A 20,275-nucleotide genomic window follows, 5' to 3' on the forward strand; every position below is an offset into this window, starting at 1 on the left:
TGGGTTGCCGTGCCCTTCTCCAGGGGATCTTCCCAACCCAGGAGTTGAACCTTGGTCGCTTATGTCTGCTGCATTGGCAGGTGGGTTCTTTACCACTAGCACCACCTGGGAATTCTGAGATACCTGGGGATGCCTACAACTTTTTAAATTCAAGTTGTTTTAAAAATGTTTTCCAAGACATAAGCTGGAATACATTCAGAGAATAATGAGAAACCTAAAGATGGATTTTCTTTTTGACTATCAAGCAAACAGCAAAAAGGCCTCTCTTTGGTGTCTTCTCGGCCTCCCTGGTCGCAGTCAAAACACCGTCCAACCTTAGAGCCAGACCCACCGCCCTACTGAGTGTGAGCTGGTGCAGTGCCAAGGGGTAGGTAGGGCCCACGTGGGCAACACTTATTGCCACTTTCTTCCCAAAGATGATAGAAAAGGCCGTGTCTCATTTCTGCCTGCTCCCCCTACCAACCCAGTGAAGAAAACGTCAAACAAAAATTCTTATAAAGACCTAAGGGAACCGTCCGCCCAGGCACAAGGCAGGGAAGAAGCCACACGGAGCTCTGCTCCCACCTGGCCAGCCCTACACACTCCCCAGGATGCGGTACTCTTAATGATGGAGGCAGGCACCTTGTAGTCTCATAATTCCTCCCTGTCCCACTGGCAACAATAAAATATCAGTTTTAAAACATGAAATGCCTGTGGACACAGTATGACACTGCCTGTATCACAGATGCATGCACACAGACACACAGGCTTGGTGGCTCACGCATGTTTTGAGTCCATCTGGTGCATTCCCCAACCCCCACCATTTCATTGCGCTTTCGCACAAGTGGCCACAAACAGTGGATCTAAATCTGGCACGTTTCGAGGTCAAATGACACAGCACACACAGAATGCGACCTCAGACAGAGCCTTTGTCCCCTCACCGTCCATGGAGGCCTGCACACAGCTCCAAGTGCTGCCCGAGGCATGCCCACGCCTCTCTAACCCTGGCACCCCCCACTCCTTCATCTCAGGCTCACAGAAAAGACAGACACCTGGGTGGGTCTGCTTCCCCCTCCCAGCACCCCACCCCCTCGTCCCCTCAACACACACGCAACAGCTGTAAGAGCAAGGAGATCGTGTTTTTAAAATTCCATCAGTTGGTGTAGGCACAAAGTCGGAAGCAGCTCCAACATGGACATCGAGTAAAAAATACCAGTTTTCCAAAGTCTGTAATTATGTATTTACACAAATTACATAATCCTGTATGTATTTACATACAATTACAGATTATCAAGTAAATAACACAGCATAGTGTCAATGAGATGAAATCGCATGAAAACCATAAACTGAAGCTGTTCACTGACCCACAGAGCAGGACATGGCGGGGACAGGTGCCCCGGGGTGACCTGGCATGTCCTGTGGCACAGCCTGGGGACAGGTGCCCCAAGGTGACCTGGCATGTCTGTTGGCATGGCCTGGGGACATATGCATGACAGATGGGGGGGTGATCAATCCATGCCCATTAAGTCTGTGACTGAGGTGCAGCGTTGGCACCAGTTAAGACAGTGGTTTGGCTGGCCAGGCTCATGTTTGTGAAAACTGGACCCACCACTCCAGAAGTGGAGGGGCAGCTGTCCACGGCCTTGGGTGCCTTACGACAAGAACCGGGTGCAAAGCCAGGAGCTGGGGGGCTCACTCCACGGCCCCACAGGACAGTGCCGGCCCCAGACCTGAGCCATCCACTCCCCTGGCACACTTATGTACAGAAATTGCATAAGTCAGTATTTATTTATTTACACACCATTACAGTTTATTATATCAGTTGCCAAAGCATATAACATTTTTTCTTTAAAAAAAAAAAAAATCACTGAAAAAAAAAAAAAACCCTCCAAAAGTCAACATTAAAGTAGCACTTTCTAGGAACCCACGGAGAGCTTTGTCTTTTTCGCAGATGGTTTTCTTTCTCTCCGACGGGTCAATCCAGCATCCAGTGCTACCTTAAGATCACTTTTGGCTGTCTCCTAAAATCAGTTTCTTCAGTGCTAAACATTGTACCCACAACGTCCTAGAAACGTGATCCTTCCCTGTGGTCAGAGGCTTGGTGTTTCTCAGCCAAAAATATTAAATGCCTTTTGGAAAATCTACAGCCTGAATATGTGCACATATTAGCAGCAGCAAAGGGTTAAATAATAAATAAGAATACTACATCTTGGGATTAAATGCAGCTTCTGTTTAGAGGAAAAAAAAGAAAATAAATGAAGAGGACATTCTGACCTTTATCATCAATCAGATATTTTACATTGCTTCTGCCCCCTCCCCCACATCATTTCTTAGTTCCAAACCCTGGACTTGGTTCTTCCTTAATGCACATCAGTGAACCTGCCCATTCTCCACTTTGGGCCAGGGAAGGGCCCCTGTGCTCATGACAAGAAGCCATGAGCTTCTACCTTAAAACAGCTTTGACTCACCAGTGACATAGTTTTATTTTTCATACAGAATGTGCATCAGAGCAAAACAAAGCTGGAATATTAAACTTTAAAATTAGTTACATAAATCCCAACACATTTTTTAACTGCCACTTTCAATTTCCCATGTAACTGGCTAGAAAGTGTTATATGTGGTATTTGAATTTGTTATAAATTTCTTCTTCTTAAATATTGCTTTAAGAATTTGGCTCTCTTCTCCTTAGTATAGAGTAAGAAATAGTCTCCCTTGCCCAAGGGAAGGTTTCAAAATTATTGCTACTAAAGAAATACGTATTCTTATGCTTTTCACCATAAAATGTTATAAAAGGCTAGTAAAAGAGATATTATAAAGTAACTTCCCCTCTAAAAAAATCAAGTGCTTGTGAAGACCTTTTTAAAAAACAAAACACAGTCAACAAGTATTTATTTTCCCTCTCATTGTCATGATTGATGGAGATTTATTAGTTTCATTTTGCAAGTCTTATTTGAAGGGTGTTTTTACCAGGTATTATGACAGGTCACACAGAAAGCAATTTTCTATAAAAGATGTTACAATGACCCCTATGGTGCTTGTGTAATTTAATATCTGAGAGCCAAGTTTATAAGAATTATCCTGCTGTTTTGATTCAGTGTTGTCCCCTAAAAAAAAAAAAAAAAAAATCTGTACCAAGTAAGCTTTTTTTTCCTTTTTGAGAATTCTAAACCAGTACATGTTTGAAATGACTCCTGTTGTTCTGGAGCTCGACTAAAACAAAAACACAGTCATTGTTTAGCTTTGGTATATTCTGCGATAGATTTAGACAAGTAGGATATATACCAACCATTATGTTCTCCAACCGTGATGGAGGAAGCCACTTAGGAGAGAGGAAATAGTACAGACACAGAATAAACGTTTGAGACCCAGTTAATCTTTAATCCTCTGGGGTAAGCTATGGGACAAGCAGTCTGAAGAGTGGATACTCGGTGTCATGAGCGGTACGCGTCAGTTTACAGTAACATGGGCACGACAGCGGCTGTCGCCTTCGGGACACAGGGCCATTCGAGTGTCTGAAATCCATGCACGCCACGTTCGCACGTGGACTCACCACAGGTTCTAGCGGACTTGCCATTTAATGCTTACAGAGCCTAAAGCTTCCAAATGCCTATCTGGCCTGTACATATTTCATTAAAAATAAACTCTATATAATAAATAAATATATAAAATAAATAAAATGTCGCCTTTGGAATCTCTATAAATAAATTTAACTTTTTTTCTTTTTCTTTTTTTTTTTTTTTTACTAAGAGGTCTTTGCTTTAAATTCACTGGGATGACACCCGTGACAAGGAACCGAGAAAGTCTTGTCGGTAAGACCGCGCCCGCTGCACCTGCGGAGACGCAGCGGGCCCGTGGCCGCCAGCCAGTCCCGACGCGTCCAGGTGGAGCGGCTGTGCTGACCAGGATGAGAAAGGACAGACCGGGCAGGAACATGCATGGCCTGTCCTCTCTGCTCCCCCCTCTCTGCAGGCCCTGCCCCCACGTGCCCCCCACCCCGCATCCCCGGCCGCCCTCTGCCCCAAGACCCACCCAGCAGCACAGCGGGCAGGGGTCCCGTGGGAGGACGAGCCAGGGGCACAGCACAGTCACACGTCCCCTCCACGCCTCCGTCAGGCTATGCATGCGACAGAGTTTGGCAACAATGGATGTGATGACACAGCAAATCAATAGGGACCCACCGCGTGAAACCTTTATAGTGGTTACTTTTTTAAGGGCTCAAGTGAAGAAACGGTCTTTGTCAACTTTGGCTTAGGATATCCTTATAGAGTTCGGGTACTTTGTCGGGGTCAACGGGTCTGGGTAAAAAATGGGTGAATTTCTGGTGCCGCTTAGTCCTGGTTCCTTCCCGGGGGGTCCCATCCTTATTTAACGCGACGTAGAACCTCCGTCCAGTGTCCACATGTTTATACAGGTTGGAGGAGTACGTGTTGTACCAGTTCTCTTCAAACTGTTCTCTGAAGACACACTCTTGCGTGAGTTTTTCCTGTTAAAAAACAAAAGCAAATATTTTGCAAAATTAGCTCCTTTCTGTATTTAAAAGTTGTTACATAACTGGTGAGAAAATACTGATTTTAACCCACTTTAAAGGCACTCTGCAAAAGCTACTTACCTCTATAAATTCAACTATGTTCTAATTTTTTTTGTAACGATTAAAACACAAAAAGAATCTAAATTTTTTCTAGTTAAACTTTTCCGAGTGCCAATTATCTGAATGAGTCAGCAGGCAAAGGCAACTAACACCATGAGCTGTTCCTGTTTTCACCACAACAGTTAGGATGGAGACCATCCTGGGGGCGGGGAACCTTCTCGTGGACAGAGCTTCAGAGAGCCGCTTCATCGTCAGCATCCTTTCAGAGTCCTTGCCGTGTGGACCAACATCACCCATGAGGTTACAAGTTTTCTGCCCTTTGAAGCAGTGGAAGTTATTTATTACTCTACAAGAGTGGTTTTCAAACTTCAGCGTGCAGAAGAATCACTTTGGGATGCTTTTTTTCTTTCGATGTAGAGTTCCAATCCCCAGCCCTTTACAATTCTGAGCCAGAAAGTCTGGAAATACGCATTTTGAACAGGCCCTTGGGGACTTTGGAGGCAGCCACCGCTGGGTCCACAAGTTGAGATACAAAGCTTTCTATCAGGACTGGGTCTTCCTTAGTACAAAGAAGTGAAGACAAAAATCCCAGCTCTTGGGCTTCCTTCAACTTAGACAGAAGAACCAGTCCCCTCCCGGTTTAAAAGCAGAAAGACTCCACATTTTCATAAATGTATTGCACTTTGCCCTTCACTGGAGCTTTATTTAACCCTGGATTCCCAGGAACCACACAACCAGGGCCCCTGCAGTCATGTATCCTGAGCGCCAAAAAGAGTAAGGACTGGAGGCCCTGCTCACATCTCACCCCGACCGTGAGCTCACTCCAGGCACAGACACAAATGAGGCAGTGCGGGGCGGGTTGGGGGGCTGCTAAAACTTCAAGGTCCACACCTTCCCAGGTGGTAATGTAAAAAATAAACACTAAAATGACTTTTGAAAATATTCCCCTTGCTCTTGCACACCTGGCCCCTTATGTAAGTAAGAAAACCTACAAATATATGTTCACGCAGTTACACACTTGAGGACACAACTCAGCGCACTGATTCACAGCCAGCCTGATGGACAGTGAGGGTGAGGACAAGGGGGGGCGAGTCCTGCTGAGGATGCTGAAAACCAGAAGCCTCGTGAGCCAGCTTCCTGACACCGTTCACCAAACGCTTAAACCACCCAAGGCACACAGGACCCACACCTCCTAGGAAGGGTACTTCTGGATAATCAAAATGCACTGAGTGGGTTGGTAGCAAAATATGTCCTTGGACAAGTCTCTGTTAAGTGAGTTGAACCAGGGGAAAGGATCGAGCAAGAAAGACCAATGGGGAAACACTGGACCACTGACGCCAGGTCTACAGGGACAAGGGGGTTGCAGGGGGAGCGGTAGCCCCTCCCCTGGGAACTAACAGAAAGGCCCCCACCTCCCTCCATGAGCAAACCCAAAGGAAACCCCCACACTGGGGAGACCAGGCTGAATGTGATTTCTCTTCCATCTCCATTAAAGCGGACAAAATAAAACTAGTGTTAAAGACATTAACAGCTACTTCAGACTTTACTTCCATCTGTATAATAAATATTCTCCCAACAGACAAGATTACTCTTGGCTTAAAAGGTCTGGTTTGAGTTTGCAGTGATTAAGTAAGTTTTCTAAGCAGGCGATGTTCATTTATTTTCTGCTTAATAAAGTGGACCAAAGAATGGAATTGTAGAGCCTTCAGTTCTACCAAGGAAATCAAAAAAGGAATTCAAATCCAGCTTTCTTTTTCTTAGCAGGAAACCACATTACCTGACAGATGCATGTGTGTGCTAAGTCACTTCAGTCGTGTCAGACTTTGTGTGGCCCCCTGTACTGCAGGCTGCCAGCCTCCTCTGTCCATGAGATTCTCCAGGCCAGAACACTGGAGCGGGTTGCCATGCCCCCTTCAGGGGATCTTCCCAACCCAGGGATGGAACCCATGTCTCTGATGACTCCTGCATCGGCAGGTGGGTTCTTTACCACTGCACCGCCTGGGAAGCCCTGGAAGATACTTTGTTTATGAAACAGGGTTCCCCTCCTCCTGGACCCTGAGCTGTGCCCCGGCCTCTGTCTGCTCTGAATACGGGTCACACCTTCTGGGCACTGTCCCTCCATGGATCAGGACAAGACATGCCACCTCAGGGTCTGCACCCATGAGGGGCCTGCCTTTGGAGCCACAGGCATGCCCCCAGCTTCGGCCTCCACAGACCCTCCTGGAGCAGGTCGGCACCACACCTGGGGCGGGACCAGGTCAGGCGCACAGCTGGGGACCGGCGCCCAGAGCTCAGGACACCTACTGGTCACCAAGGTGGCTGTGGTCACATCAGAACCTCTCAGAACTGGAGCAAACCTCAGCCAACAGCAAGTGTGTCTTTCCCCCAAAAATGCCCTCGACAGGGGTCCCTGCTCAGGATCCTGTTGTCATGGTGAAGGGGCATCTCCAGGAGCCCTGCCCAGACTCCCCACCTCCCACTTATCACTAACAGAGGTTCCCTCCAGATACTCTATCTGTCCAGGGACTTCCAAGGCCCCTCCAAAGGGGCTTTACATGTTTGGGGGGTATTGTCAGTTTACAAAAAAACCTTTTTAAAAAAGTTGAATGTGGTTAAGAAACTGAACTAACCTTTTCACTGCTCCACAAACATGGCTCTGTTTCCCTTATGAGGCTGTTGTAACATCGTTACACATACAATATAGCTTTTTAGACAACTCAGAAAATGAAGTAAACTGTTCCACTATGATCTCCAGACAGCAGTTTTTGTGATGGCTGAAAGGTCAATCATCTCATTCTTGGGAGGGTTGGATAACTTCAGTTAACTAGTTAAATGAGGCATGCAGACAATACATTGCCAAACGCCTGGTCCAGTTGAGCTCCTCTAATTATTATGCAAGGATTACAATGCCGCTCAGATAAACCTGCAGACCTTAAAAACTTTTTCTAATTTAAAGGATCATAAAAATTGAAGACCCTGATACCTTTCTATACCATGTATATGCTTTCAAATAATTTTTTCTTACTATTTGGGTTTATGTTAATTAGTGATTTTTGTTTTAGACAAACACAAAGTAGCAAGATTTACAGAATTAATCTTTTCATGACCAGACTTCAGTACTTAGCGATAAAATATTTAGTTGAGGTGAATATATTTATGTTAGGAAGGTGTAGTCCAAAGTTATTTATCTAAATTAAAAATAAATAAATAGATGCAAATCAGGACAGCAAAAAAATATATATATTAACCTGTATTTTTATATATATATGCAGAGGAGAAGAAACAGTTTCTGCCTTCAAATAAACTATACACTTTAGAATTATAGAACTCAGATGTTTTAAAACTCACCAGATGTTTCCAATGCAGACGGTTTATAGAGTATTCCACTATAAAGTGATCAATTCTTGTTTTATTGTATTTCCATGTTTTAATTTTTTTTTTTTTTAGATTATTTAACTGTAGCTGTTTATGGCATACCTATCTTTGAACTGCTGGATTATGTCACTAGGCTTGGGTGGAGAATGTGGCTTTAATTCAAAAGCCTTCTAAAGCCCATGCTTTGGAACAAAATCTGGTGAATGTTAGCAACTATGGAAACCTCTTTTCATTTTATATCATCAAATTCTAAGCAGTGGGAAAAACTGAAATTAAAACTTCAAAACTTTTACCAATCCTATTAAAACCAAAGTATGAGATAATAATGTGAAAATTATAGTATGCCCCAGAGAATACTTAGGAATGTTATACGACATAAACTCATATGGACACTAATTTCAACTATTTGACAATTGGAAAATGTGTAATTCACATGGGCGTTACCATGCCCAAGTCCCCATTTAAAAACTGAAATCAGAAGTTTTCAAACTTTGAGAGTCAAGAGTTCTCATTGAAAATACATAGACTTATGCTGCTATTTTAAAACATGGTTCCATTTTTATACATATAAACATATGGTGTAGTTCTAACCACACCATCCAAATGGTTGCTTGTGTTCAACTCAAAGAGTTGTTTAAACCCCCAGCATAAACTCACAATATGTAAATCCCAAGGTGAGAAGTCACACTGATAGGAGAGTTTCCGACCTTTTATAAGTTAATGATTTGATGTGATCACTCATTCTCTGTTGTTGTTGTCCAGTTGCTAAGACCTTTCTCATCCATCACCGAGGTTTCCACGTGCAGGCTTATAGATTCAGCAACCCCGCTCTCCTTACCTCCTTGTTGTTCAATCACCAAGTTGTGTCTGACTCTTTGCGACCCCACTGACTGCAGCACACCAGGCTTCCCTGTACTTCACTGTCTCCTAAAGTTTGTTCAAACTCATGTTCATTGAGTCGGTGATGCCATCCAACCATCTCATCCTCTGTCATCCCCTTCTCCTCCTGCTTTCAGTCTTTCCCAGCATCAGGGTCTTTTCCAATGAGTCAGCCCTTCGCATCAGGTGGCCAAAGCATTGGAGCTTCAGCTTCAGTCCTTCCAATGAATACTCAGGGTTCATTTCCTTTAGGATTGACTGGTTTGATCTCCTTGAAGTCCAAGGGACTCTCAAGAGTCTTCTCCAACACCACAGTTCAAAAGCATCAACTCTTCAGCACTCAGCCTTCTGCCTATTGTTTATCCCAGTCATGGTATTTAGACTTCCCTTAACTACAATTACTTGTATAGATGCACGTTCCTCATTAATAATCTAGCTGTAAAGTCTTAGTGGGAACTGTTGCAAGGGGTGATTAAATATAATGATGAAAGGACCACTATTAAGAAGCCAGGTCTTTTAGTGCTTCTCTCCTGGGAGAAGTCCCCAAACAGAAAGCAACAAACACAGAGAACAGGTGGGAAGACACTGTGTCTTATTTGATTAGAAGCTCCATTTAGGTCCAGTCCCTTAACATGTCTCACCTCCAGACTCATGTTTCAAAACCTCTTTAAAATCCCCACCATCCCCCATGGGCCTGCTTTTACACCTGCAATCCTGGCCATCAAATGTGCCACTGGAATTGGGGGAACATGTGAAGAAGCAGATGTGTCTGGTGAATGCACATAGAACAAGGTGGACAGGCAATACTGTGTCATCAAATATACAGAAAATTAAGAATTCCTACATTCTCTCCACTCCTCCCACCAAACCAAACCAAACCCTCCAGAAGTGGCCTAAGCATCTGTGGACTCGAAGGCAGGGCCCAGTCTGAATCTGGAGGAACACACCGACATCTCCTCGGCTGTATGCTCACCAGCCACGTGGTACCCACAGTTCAGCCAAGGACAGGACCTGCCAAGAGTACTGCAGGGCAGACAAGGCTACTTAGAGGTAATCTTCACAGCTACCCCCAGAGACAGACATTTGTTTTGTACATCATGTTAGTTCACATACTTGCAATATATTTTCAGAGATGGAGACCCACAGGGGAAAGAAAGTCCAGCCCAAGGTTGAAGAGAATTCCAGTTTGAGAAGTTTAATATTCACTGTAGGCAATATTCTTACTTCTGTCTCAGTGTCTAGACAATGCACATTTGATTCATCTGCCAAGAACTCTACAGGAAAAGTTCATGAAATTTCTTTCAGGATCTTAGAACACCTAGTTAAAAAGAAAGCTTATGTAACATTTCTTACCATAATAACTATCTTGATGAGAGAAGTCATTCAATGACCACTTAAAATGCACATCACAGACTTGCAAAAGCTGAAAAAACTTCAAGCTAAATATTACTCTCTCTAAAAACTGAAAGTAGAAGCACAGACAATGGAGGAGAAGTGGAGAGCTTCAAGGCAGGGAGGTGGAATGAAGGAAACAATTCCTGTTGTTAAGGACACGCCTAGAAACAATGGGACCCAGGCACCTAGTCTGCAGGACAATCAACACACATTGCAGGGAGTGGAGTCAAAACAGAAAAATGTACCAAAGATTTTCTGTCGTAGACGAAACAGGCAAAATTCAGGCCTTGGGTTGCGGAGATGAAATTAGAGAAACTGAAAGATTAACAAAGACAATGGCTGTATAAGCCCAAAGGCAATTTCTGAAGAACTACAAGATTCACAGAATCTCTGCAGTGAAGTGATGGTGACCTCACACACACACACACACCCCAAATGGGGTTGATCAGCCATCCTGGGCCTCAAGTTCCTTCTCTGTGAAGAGAGGGTACAGAACCCAGAGACATCTAGGGTCTCTCTCAGCCTAAGATCAAATGGGCCAGCCTTGGGGCATCCAGTGTGGAAGCCGAGATGCTCACAATGACTGGAGAAGGACACGCTGAACGGGAAATGGAAAAGGAGCTGCAGTGTCACTGGAAAGTAGGGAAGAAATCAACTAAAATGTGCAGCATCCGTTGCCAATGCAGAGACGCGGCCAAGTGATGCTTCTGGCAGCGGCCAAGCAGGGAAGCTGCTGTTTCAGCGAAGAAAGGACGGGGACGAAGACAGGGCTGTGGCACCAGGGGCCCCTCCTTCCCTCCCTGGGAGACTCACACGACACCCCCCTCAGAGGGTGTCTTATGTTGGGGGACCACCGCTGACCTCTTCCCTATGTTGACCTCAATAATCAAAGCTCGTGAATGAACGTCTGCCTGACCAACAAAACCTGTGTCATGAGCTGCCCCAAGAGAACTGACTGGGAAGAAAAACCAAAACCTGTAGCAAAACAGTTCTCAAAGTCACAGAGTATCCAGAGCACATGCGTGCTTAGTCAGTTAGTTGTGTCCAACTCTTTACGACCCCATGGACTGTAGCCCACCAGGTGCCTCTGTCGATGGGATTTCCCAGGAGAGGTTTACCATTTCCTTCTCTAGGGGATCTTCCTGACCCAGAGATTGAACCCATATCTCGTGTGTATCCTGCATTGCCAGGGGGATTCTTTACCCACTGAGCACCTGGGAAGCCTGGGGAGGGCCTAGAGCTGGGGGCAAAGCTGGACGTGTCACATAAGGCAGAGGAAAGGCGGCCCCAAAGAGAAGTGACCGAGGACTGGGAACTTCTCAGACACACACAGTCATCCCCCCAAGATGCACAGAGAAACCCCTCATGGGGTCACACACACACACGTGTCTCTGCTACCTCCTGACTCCCCGGGTGCCCCCACCACTCAGCTCCAACTGGATTCACATCAACCCAGACTCCTCTAGAACCAAACTCATCCTCCCAGCCCCCACCTGGTGGTAGAGAAATGGCCCCATGCTCGTGGAAAGTTACCGGTGCCATTGTCCCTTCCTCTGGGCAACATGTGGGTCACTCTCTCAGGGCCCCTCTGCTAACAGCCCACTTCCAGGACAAATTCGAGCTGACACTGTCAGTCACCCTGCTCCCCCCGGGCACCAAGTCCACAGGCCATCAGGGCCATTTTCAAAACTGCTATCACCTTAAGACCCCAACTCTGGGGGTGGACACTCTGGTACTGCCATGGCTGGTAGACTTCGCCAGCATGTGGACAGGAGAAACCATCCTCGCCACCATCAGTGATGGAAACTCTGTCCTTAAAAGAAATCCAACTATTTAATTCAACTAAGAACATAACATACTAACGTGCTGCACTTAAGAAGAAGGTATACAAAATTAACCTCGGCAAACACAGCTTTATGGTTTACAGTCTGAAGGATAAAGCAAGGGATGTCATAGTTTGATCTGAAGGAAAATGCTTATTTCCTTTCAAACATGATGTCCTAACTCTTAACTTCTGAATTCAAACGTGCAAGAAACACGACTTCCATGGGTCTTGCACAGGGAACTCTGAGGTCGGACGGGACAGCACATCCATCATGGCCGCACTCAGTCCTGAAGGAGGTTGAGGAGCCGCTGCTTAGCCCCCCGGGAGCCCAGATGGCGCCCACGCCAGCCATCCTCACAATGGGCTGTCGTCAACCCTGGTTCCTACTCCAGCCCGCAACCCTGAGGCCTGGAGCTGGGGTCCCAGCCCTGTGCTTCCCCCACTCCATGCTTCATCTCCAAGTTCAAAGTCTTCAGGATGCAAGAACAGGCAGGAACCTTCCATAGAGACACAGCAAGCTGAAAACCAACTTCAAAAGACAGGGAGGGAAGGAAAAGGGATGCAAGCCGCTCCAGAGGACCCGGAGACAAGGCCCTGCAGACAGCGAGGCCGAAGGAAAACAGGGTTGGTGGGGTGCAGGAAGGAGGGGGCACAGAGATCAACCCTGGGTGGGGAGCAGACAGCAAGCCCATGTCCACGTCCAGGGCAAGGCCCCTGCAGGCCACGCAGAGCTGCCCAGTGGCGGCTTTGGCATTACCCTGGCGGGTCCAAGCTCACACCACACAGGCACCTGCCACAAAGGAGAAGCAAACTGCGGCGGTGATGTCAGGACAGGGACAAGGATGACAAAGGGCTGAGGGAGGAGGAGACGAGCTTGGTCAGGATCCTAAGTGCTCACAAGCCCTTCTTGGGCTCCACTTGACACCACGGCCTCCCCATCCTTGGGGGGCCCTCAGCGGGGGTGCTGGGAAAGCAGACACATCTTTCAGCTGCCTGTGAAATCACCGACGGACACCCAGGTCAACGGACAAACCCTCCTGACCGGGGCGGGGTGGTGGCGGGGGTAGCCCCAGAATGGGGGGCTTTCTCAGAGAGGCTCCAGAGCGCCAGCCAGGACACAGAGCAGCATGGCAGCAGTGTCCCCTGAGCAGCTAAGGACAGTGGCAGTGGAGGACCCCTCAAATGTCAACATCGTGGCCTCTGGCAGCTGCCAGGAAAACCAGAAGAAGAGACAGAACTGCTGTGTGCGTGGGGATGGGGGGGGGGGGCAGAATAGGGACCCGTGAGCAGCCACGTCTCCAGACCCTGCAGCCCCAAGGTTGCCTTTACACCGGCCCCTCACAAACTGTCTTCTCTGTGAACCATCCAGACCTCCCTCCCAGCCCAAGATGAAGCCCCACCCCCAGCCCTCTCTGGACGCAATTCCGTTACCTCAACCACATTTGCACATCCAACTCCCCCCAGAGTGGCAAGTTCCCCTTGAACCAGCGCCAAGGTCACCCAAGGAGGAAGCAGCCTTACGCACGAGGCCGCTCCATGTGGATCAGGCCCTGAACTGCAGCTCCTGGGGAAACGTGGGTTCAGAGCCTGTTTCTCTGCTCATCACATGCTTGTCAAACAACCAATACACAGCCCTGCTTTGTTCTGTCTCCATTTAAGTTAATATCGTGGATTTTTCAGCTGTGGACGCAGGGCAGTGACTCAGGCCGGCTGAGACTCCTGTGAGGCCCGTGTTTCCTCCGTGACACACGCCCAGACTCCTGCACTTGGGACACGCACAGCATCTCAGCACTAGGCCCCAGGGGCATTCTGATCAGAGAAACCACCCTGGAAAAGCACAAAAACATGAGACCCCAGGCACTAAACAGATGCAGGAGAGGATGCTCACTCAGCAGGAGTTGAAGGCACAAGGCTGCATGGCCTCATGGGGCCCTGGCCAGCAGTAGCTTCTGCTGCTGCTCTTGGCAGGTGTGTGAGTCACACCATTCCAGGGTCATACAATTGGGTACACAAACCCCAGCTGGTGGACAAACGTGCAAGCACATGGCCTGCAGTCACGAGGGTCAACTGTTCTCCAGCACCTACAGAAGTGCTGGCCTGTGTGCACAATGACACCGCCAAACCCTGCAGGGTTATGAAAACAAGTGAGTGTGCACTTGTGTGTGGGTGCGTGTGGCAGGGAGTGTGCACAGCTGCCCCACAGCATCATTGCAAGGAACGCGGGGATGCAGAGACTGAAGAGAATCCGAAGGTCATGTCCCGAGCATCTAAGCCCCAGGCCAGGCCCCACCTGTTCTACAAAGAGATGCGATGTGTGGGGCAGGGGGTGGGGGGGAATCGGAGCACCAACTCAGGAAGCTTCTGTACCGAGATCCCGGAGCCTAAAGGAAGCCCGCCCCTGAGCACGAACCCCAGTCCTGGGCCATCCTTCTCTTCCCCTCTGTGCACATGGGTGCACTGAGCCCAGCCCGTGGGCCTGACGATGAAAACCAGGTCCCTGGTGGCTCCGACAATAGATCGTCTGCCTGCAATGCAGGAGACCTGGGTTTGATCCCTGGGTCAGGAAGATCCCCTGGAGGAGAAAATGGCAACCCACTCCAGTATTCTTGCCTGGAGAATCTCGTGGACAGAGGAGCCTGGCGGGCCACAGTCCATGGGGTCACAAAGAGTCGGACACGACTTAGTGACTTCACTTTTCATAGCCTGTGACGCCTCCCCACATGTGAGCCCTGCCACCGCTTACCTGCCAGGTTAGCCACACAGGCCTCAGACCATCAGGGGAGTCAGCTTGCTGCTTAACAACAGAAACTTGACTACAGTTACATAAAGAAGAAGATAAATTTTTTTATAAAAGATGATTTTCCACTAATTAACAGCCCAGAGTATAGATGCTAAGGAAACAAATGAACCACTAAGTAAAAACTAGGCTGCTAGAAGGAAACAATTGTTTCAAAATCATGTCTGTGAAGGGCATATATTTTTTAATTCACAAAAACAGATGGCCACTCTTGTGTGTATTGGACAAGATTAATTCACCTGCATTCAAACCAAACTCCTTTCTTACCCTCTGTGTGACCTTCACTAAGGTCACTAAGCCACCAACCCCCATCTCCTCACCTCCAGCACAAAGATGCTCTACTAGCTAAACTGGCTAATACAGTAGAACAGTCTCCCGAGGCGCTGCCCTCCTTCACAAAGAACTGCCACGCAGTCCTCTGACAGCCAGCAACCCGCGCATAGGATGGGAGGCCGGGCTCCATCACTCAGTGTCTGCTTAAAGCCACCCACTTGCAGAGCGCGCCCGCCCCAGGGAGGCCACCACACAGAAGACTCTTGCCATTTCCCCTGCAGGAATGACCCCCTCAGACTCAGCATCCAGGACCCACTGGCATGGCCGCTGCCGGAGTTGTCTCAACTGACACAGCACATAGACAAACCGCTGAGTCCAGCGGGGACTGGCCACCAGGCACGGTGTCCTGTTCCACAAGCACACGCGCATTCTGCATGTGCCCACGCTGCTCACACAGGCACTGCAGACGCCTCACAGAGACCACAGGGACCGCCCCCATCCCGGCACGTTTCCACAGCTGCACGTCCTGGGAAGATAAAGGCTAATCCAGGGGCAACAAGCTTCCTGCAGGAGCATCATCTCGGACTTTTCATCTCCCAAAAAGGAATCCTTTTAAAGCCACTCAAGACCCTCCTGAGGGCTGCCTATAACCACACATGGTTGCCCAAGGATGTGTCTGTATCTGACGTCACCTTCAGCACTAAGCAGCAAAACCCTCACCACTGGGACTCACAGGAAGAGAAACGACATCCTTGGACCGTCCGTGAGGGCCAGGTGACACCTGGCTTCCCAGCAATTCACCCAGGAGGCCATGGGAGGAGGCTGCCCCCCCGCAACCCCAGGAGCCCTGGGGATAGGTGTGCTGCCCCCGAAGCTGTATCTCAGCCCCACTCAGGTAGCTTCACCCATCACATCAGACCCCGCCTGCCGCTGCAGAGTCCAGCCATTCCACGGTCCAGGGTGAATTTTAATATACGTATGGTTTGCGTTGCAGTCACCAAAGGAGCACAAAGTGTCTATGTTTGTACATATTCACTTAAAACAAAAATAATTTAAGGCAAATGGGGTTTGGGGATCTGATATATTTCACTGTTTCCTCTTACAGGGGTGGACATACACCTTCATCCTGGGATGGGTGGTCCTTGAAGCCCCCCAACCACTGCCCCCCTCCGTGGAAACACTGCACGAGGGACAGCTCCGGTTCACACAGGCCCAGCCAGTGTGGACAGGCACCCCACGTGACGTCTTGGGCTTTAAAGTTTCTACGCAGTGGAAACACAGTTTAAATCCAGCACACCCTGGTTACTGATTACACGGACTCACATGGACCCAGCCAGGCGCACCTGTGTCTCTGGAAACGTAACAACTAACCGATGGTCTGCAAGTGCCTGTGTGACCAGCGTCTCTGGTAGGTGGTGGCCAGGCTCCCGTGCTCCAGCGCTGGTCTAAGTCCTCGCTCTGCCCCACAAGCTCTGGCCCAGGAGCAATTTACCCCACCCCTTCTCTTTCAGCCTTAACATCTAAGCAAGGTCCCAACAGCAGAAAACCAGGGTGGCCCAGGTGGAAACCCAGGACAGTGGAGGTGGACAGTGACAGCTCGGGTCACGCTATCTACGTGTGACGTACTACACGGATGCAGGCGTGACCGGCCAAATGGCTGGGGTGATGACCCTACATGCCAACAGCATGCGACATACACAGCACGGCCTTCAGGAGACAGAGACCAGCTCCTAAGGGCCAAATTCAGTGGGAAAGACCAACAGGAATGAAAACTCCAGACAGAAAACAGCGGGTGCTGAAAGGGATACAAACAGGGGTCTGTCATCGTCCTCACCACGTTTTCAGGTCCCATGTTCCCCCTTCCTGCACCGTTACAGTTTTAGAGACTGCGCTGCCTCTTTTTAATGAAAATGTCAACAACTCTCATTAAACACAGGCTTCTTGAAACAGATTAATTGTTTTCAAGGCATTCTTTTTTAAAGCGGTATTTATTACAGTGAATTATTCTTGACACTGTGAAGTAACCTGATGATGCTCAGATGATTGAGATTAAGACTCTAGAGGTAATGAAGCCTTACGTCTACTCTTTTTCTGTCATGAGAACAAAAGTGAAAAATGTAAACTAGTACTCTAACATTTTAATTCTCTGCCCAAGTACACACTCATATATGTGTGTGTGTGAGAGAGAGAGAGAGATCTAATACCCTTCCTAAATCTCACCCAGGCGGGGTATTCTAATCTTTACATTTGAAAAATTACATACCTTTCCTTTTATGCCTCCCTTTTTTGAGACTCCTATACATCCCTCAAAACCCGGTGAAGTGCTGCCACCCAATTTCCCCAGGCAATTATTTAGACACTCTTCTGGATTCCCAGGATATCTGTGATTCCTCTAACATGGTACAGTTCATACTGCACTGAATTATTTATAGGTATATTTCTCCCACCAGAGTCTGAGATACTTGCTGTGTTATCTGGGCACATATTAAGTACAAATGTTTGTGAAGAAATGAGCAGATGAATGGACGTAGGGATGAACTCAAAACAGGATTACAATAATCAGACTCCATCCCAGAAATAGAATGGCTCAGATTTTCCTTAAATCACATCATAGTATACATCAGCAATAGAGTTTTTTCTATTTCCACAGTATGACAGGGTGTGTACATGCTAAGTCACTTCAGTTGTGTTTGACTCTTTGCAACCCTATGGACCATAGCCCCCCAGGCTCCTCTGTCCATGGGGATTCTCCAGGCAAGAATATTGGAGTGGGTAGCCATTCCCTTCTCCAGGGGATCTTCCCAACCCAGGGATAGAACCCACATCTCTTATGTCTCCTGCACTGGCAGTTGGGTTCTTTACCGACTGCCATCTGGGAAGCCCTCTAACAGGGTTCAGAATTCTATATATTTTTCTGAATAAGTATTACCCCATTCACCTCTGACCTTTTAGATCTAATACTAATATAGTCTTGGAAGCAAAAGAACCACACAAATGAAAATAGAAAAAACAATCCTAAATACATTTACATTAACTTTTGCTGCACTTACACATGCATAGACTTTATAAAAGTGATGGCTAATTCCCCAAATCTCCTATTCACCTTCTTTCCCAATGAGATCAGTCTTTCCAAGGTTTCCTCAATGTTTAGAAACACATCTTCTCCACTCCGCTGAGCTTCACACAACTTCACATAGGTAAACTTCTCAGCTACCGTTTCTGGCATGCTAATAACAGAATCGCTGCCTGCATCTCTTTCCTTCTCTTGGTCTCTCTGGGATGGAGAGGAGATGTGTGGGTCACCCCGTTCTCACTGCCACACAAGGGTGATGACAACCACAGTGCAGTGTGGCTCTGGCCACCGAGGAGATGGACTCCCTCACACCTGTGTGAGATGTGCACACAGGTAAACCAGGCAGGCAGCTTGGAAGAGGCAATCCTGCTGTGTAACATCATGGGCACACAGAGAACATCAAAGGACAGGCAGGGAAGACGGGAGTGAAGCCCGGGGCGCCCAAGGCATGAAAGGCCGAGACCCAGAGCAGAGGAGCCATGAGGCCACCCGAGTCCAGCCCCTATCTGGACAGGAAGAGCAGGTGGGGGAGCCTGGCGTCCCAATGGCCACCACCCTCCTCGGACACCATCCTCTCCAGCCTCTGCCCCTCCCCCAGGGATGGACAACACGTCACAGCGCGGCTCAGCAGGGGGACAGCAGAGAGGGACATTCCCTCCAGCAGGGCCCAAGGGGCACACTGACCACACAGGCAGAGACAGCCAGGGCCACGCATTGAGGGTCGGGAAGCCATGAAGAAACCACAAGGTTCAACCCAACTAGGACCCTCGCCGCTGCAGGCCCAGGCTGTGTGCAGAGCAACACTGAAAGGAAACCTGCAGCCCCCACCTCAACACCTAGGGAACACAGACCCACAACCAACACAGAGACACAACCACATCGGAAGTCTACATTCCTGGAGTGGACACATAACAAACATGGATATAACCAACATGGACACAACCAACCTGGACACGCAACCAACACAGACAAACAACCACACCAGAAGTCTATGTTCCTCCAGTGGACACATAACCAACATGAACACACAACCAACACAGACACATAATCACACCAGAAGTCGATATTCCTCAGGCGAGGATGGAAATATAAAGAAGGCACCGCCAGAGCCCAGAGGACACACACACATACAAGATGCTGACCCGGAACTCGGGCTCCAGTGGGTAGGGAAGGTTTTGCAGAAGAGGCAGTATTGTCACCGAATCCTAAAGAAAAAAAGCTGTCTCCTGAGGCACAGGGAGGAGGGGACGGCAGGGCAGGGTGGGGGACCCGACTCCACAGCCCATCAGATGACAAGTGACCAGAGAAGAGCAGGGAGGCAGACTCGAGGCACATGGGACAGGGACAGGAGACGGCCTAGCAGAGCAGACCCGGGCAGCAAGGTCCAGCGAGGCGAGTGGATGGAAGCAGGTGGCCAGCGCCTTCAGGGCAGGAGCTCAAGCGGTCTGAGCGGGAAGCAGCGGTGTCGGGGACTGAGGGACCCTCTGTCGGCGGGACCAGGGTGGGCACGGGGGAGGCTGGAGGCTGAGGAAGGAAATGAGGGGGTGGGAAAATGCAGGCCTGGTCACCCGTCCACCGAGCAGGGCCCCAGCCTGAGGACACCTCCAGGCGAGCAAGGACACAGAGGGCAAGGGGGTCGTCCCACCTCTGCTGGGCACCTCAGGCTCTGAACCAGGCAGCGGGCCTCACAAGCCCGCAGTCAGGCCTCCCCGCCACCCCATGGTCACCAGGTCTCTGCCCCAGAGGGGCTCAGCCAGGGACACGTGGAAAGGGCGGAGGCAAGGAATGGGGCAGATGGGCCCCTGGAGAAGCCCCCACAATGGGCCACAGCCTCGAGGACACAGGTCCATCTGCTGTGGACAGAACATGGCCTCTGACTGCCCACTCGTTCATCCCTGCCTTCAGAGCACTTCACCTTAATGCGGGCTGCAGAGAACAACATAACGTATATGGGCTACACTTTATGTACACAACTTTTACACAATTTGACATGAGGCACTGAGATCTACGCTCAGAAAACTCTGGAGACCACCATTCCAGGTGCCCGGCCAGCTGCAGTGAGTGCTCTCTGCCTCCACAGGGAGCTTCCAA

General features: G+C 48.7%; 1 protein-coding gene across 2 annotated transcripts in view; it reads right to left on the minus strand.

The window, feature by feature from the left end:
- Positions 1-1,200: 1,200 nt before the first annotated feature.
- The window catches only part of FGF9 (fibroblast growth factor 9), a 29,499-nt gene continuing 10,424 nt past the window's right edge, over positions 1,201-20,275 (minus strand). The window contains exon 3 of one of the 2 annotated variants that reach the window (XM_055542550.1): positions 1,201-4,462. In XM_055542550.1, coding sequence (XP_055398525.1) covers positions 4,217-4,462 — 246 coding nt within the window. In that variant the 3' untranslated portion in view covers positions 1,201-4,216. Of the gene's footprint in view, positions 4,463-17,830; positions 19,709-20,275 lie in introns of those variants that run through there. The other variant, XM_055542551.1, reaches the window with a different exon arrangement.

The sequence above is a fragment of the Bubalus kerabau genome, chromosome 12 (genome assembly GCF_029407905.1).
Source record: "Bubalus kerabau isolate K-KA32 ecotype Philippines breed swamp buffalo chromosome 12, PCC_UOA_SB_1v2, whole genome shotgun sequence".
In the NCBI taxonomy this organism is placed as follows: Eukaryota; Metazoa; Chordata; class Mammalia; order Artiodactyla; family Bovidae; genus Bubalus; species Bubalus kerabau.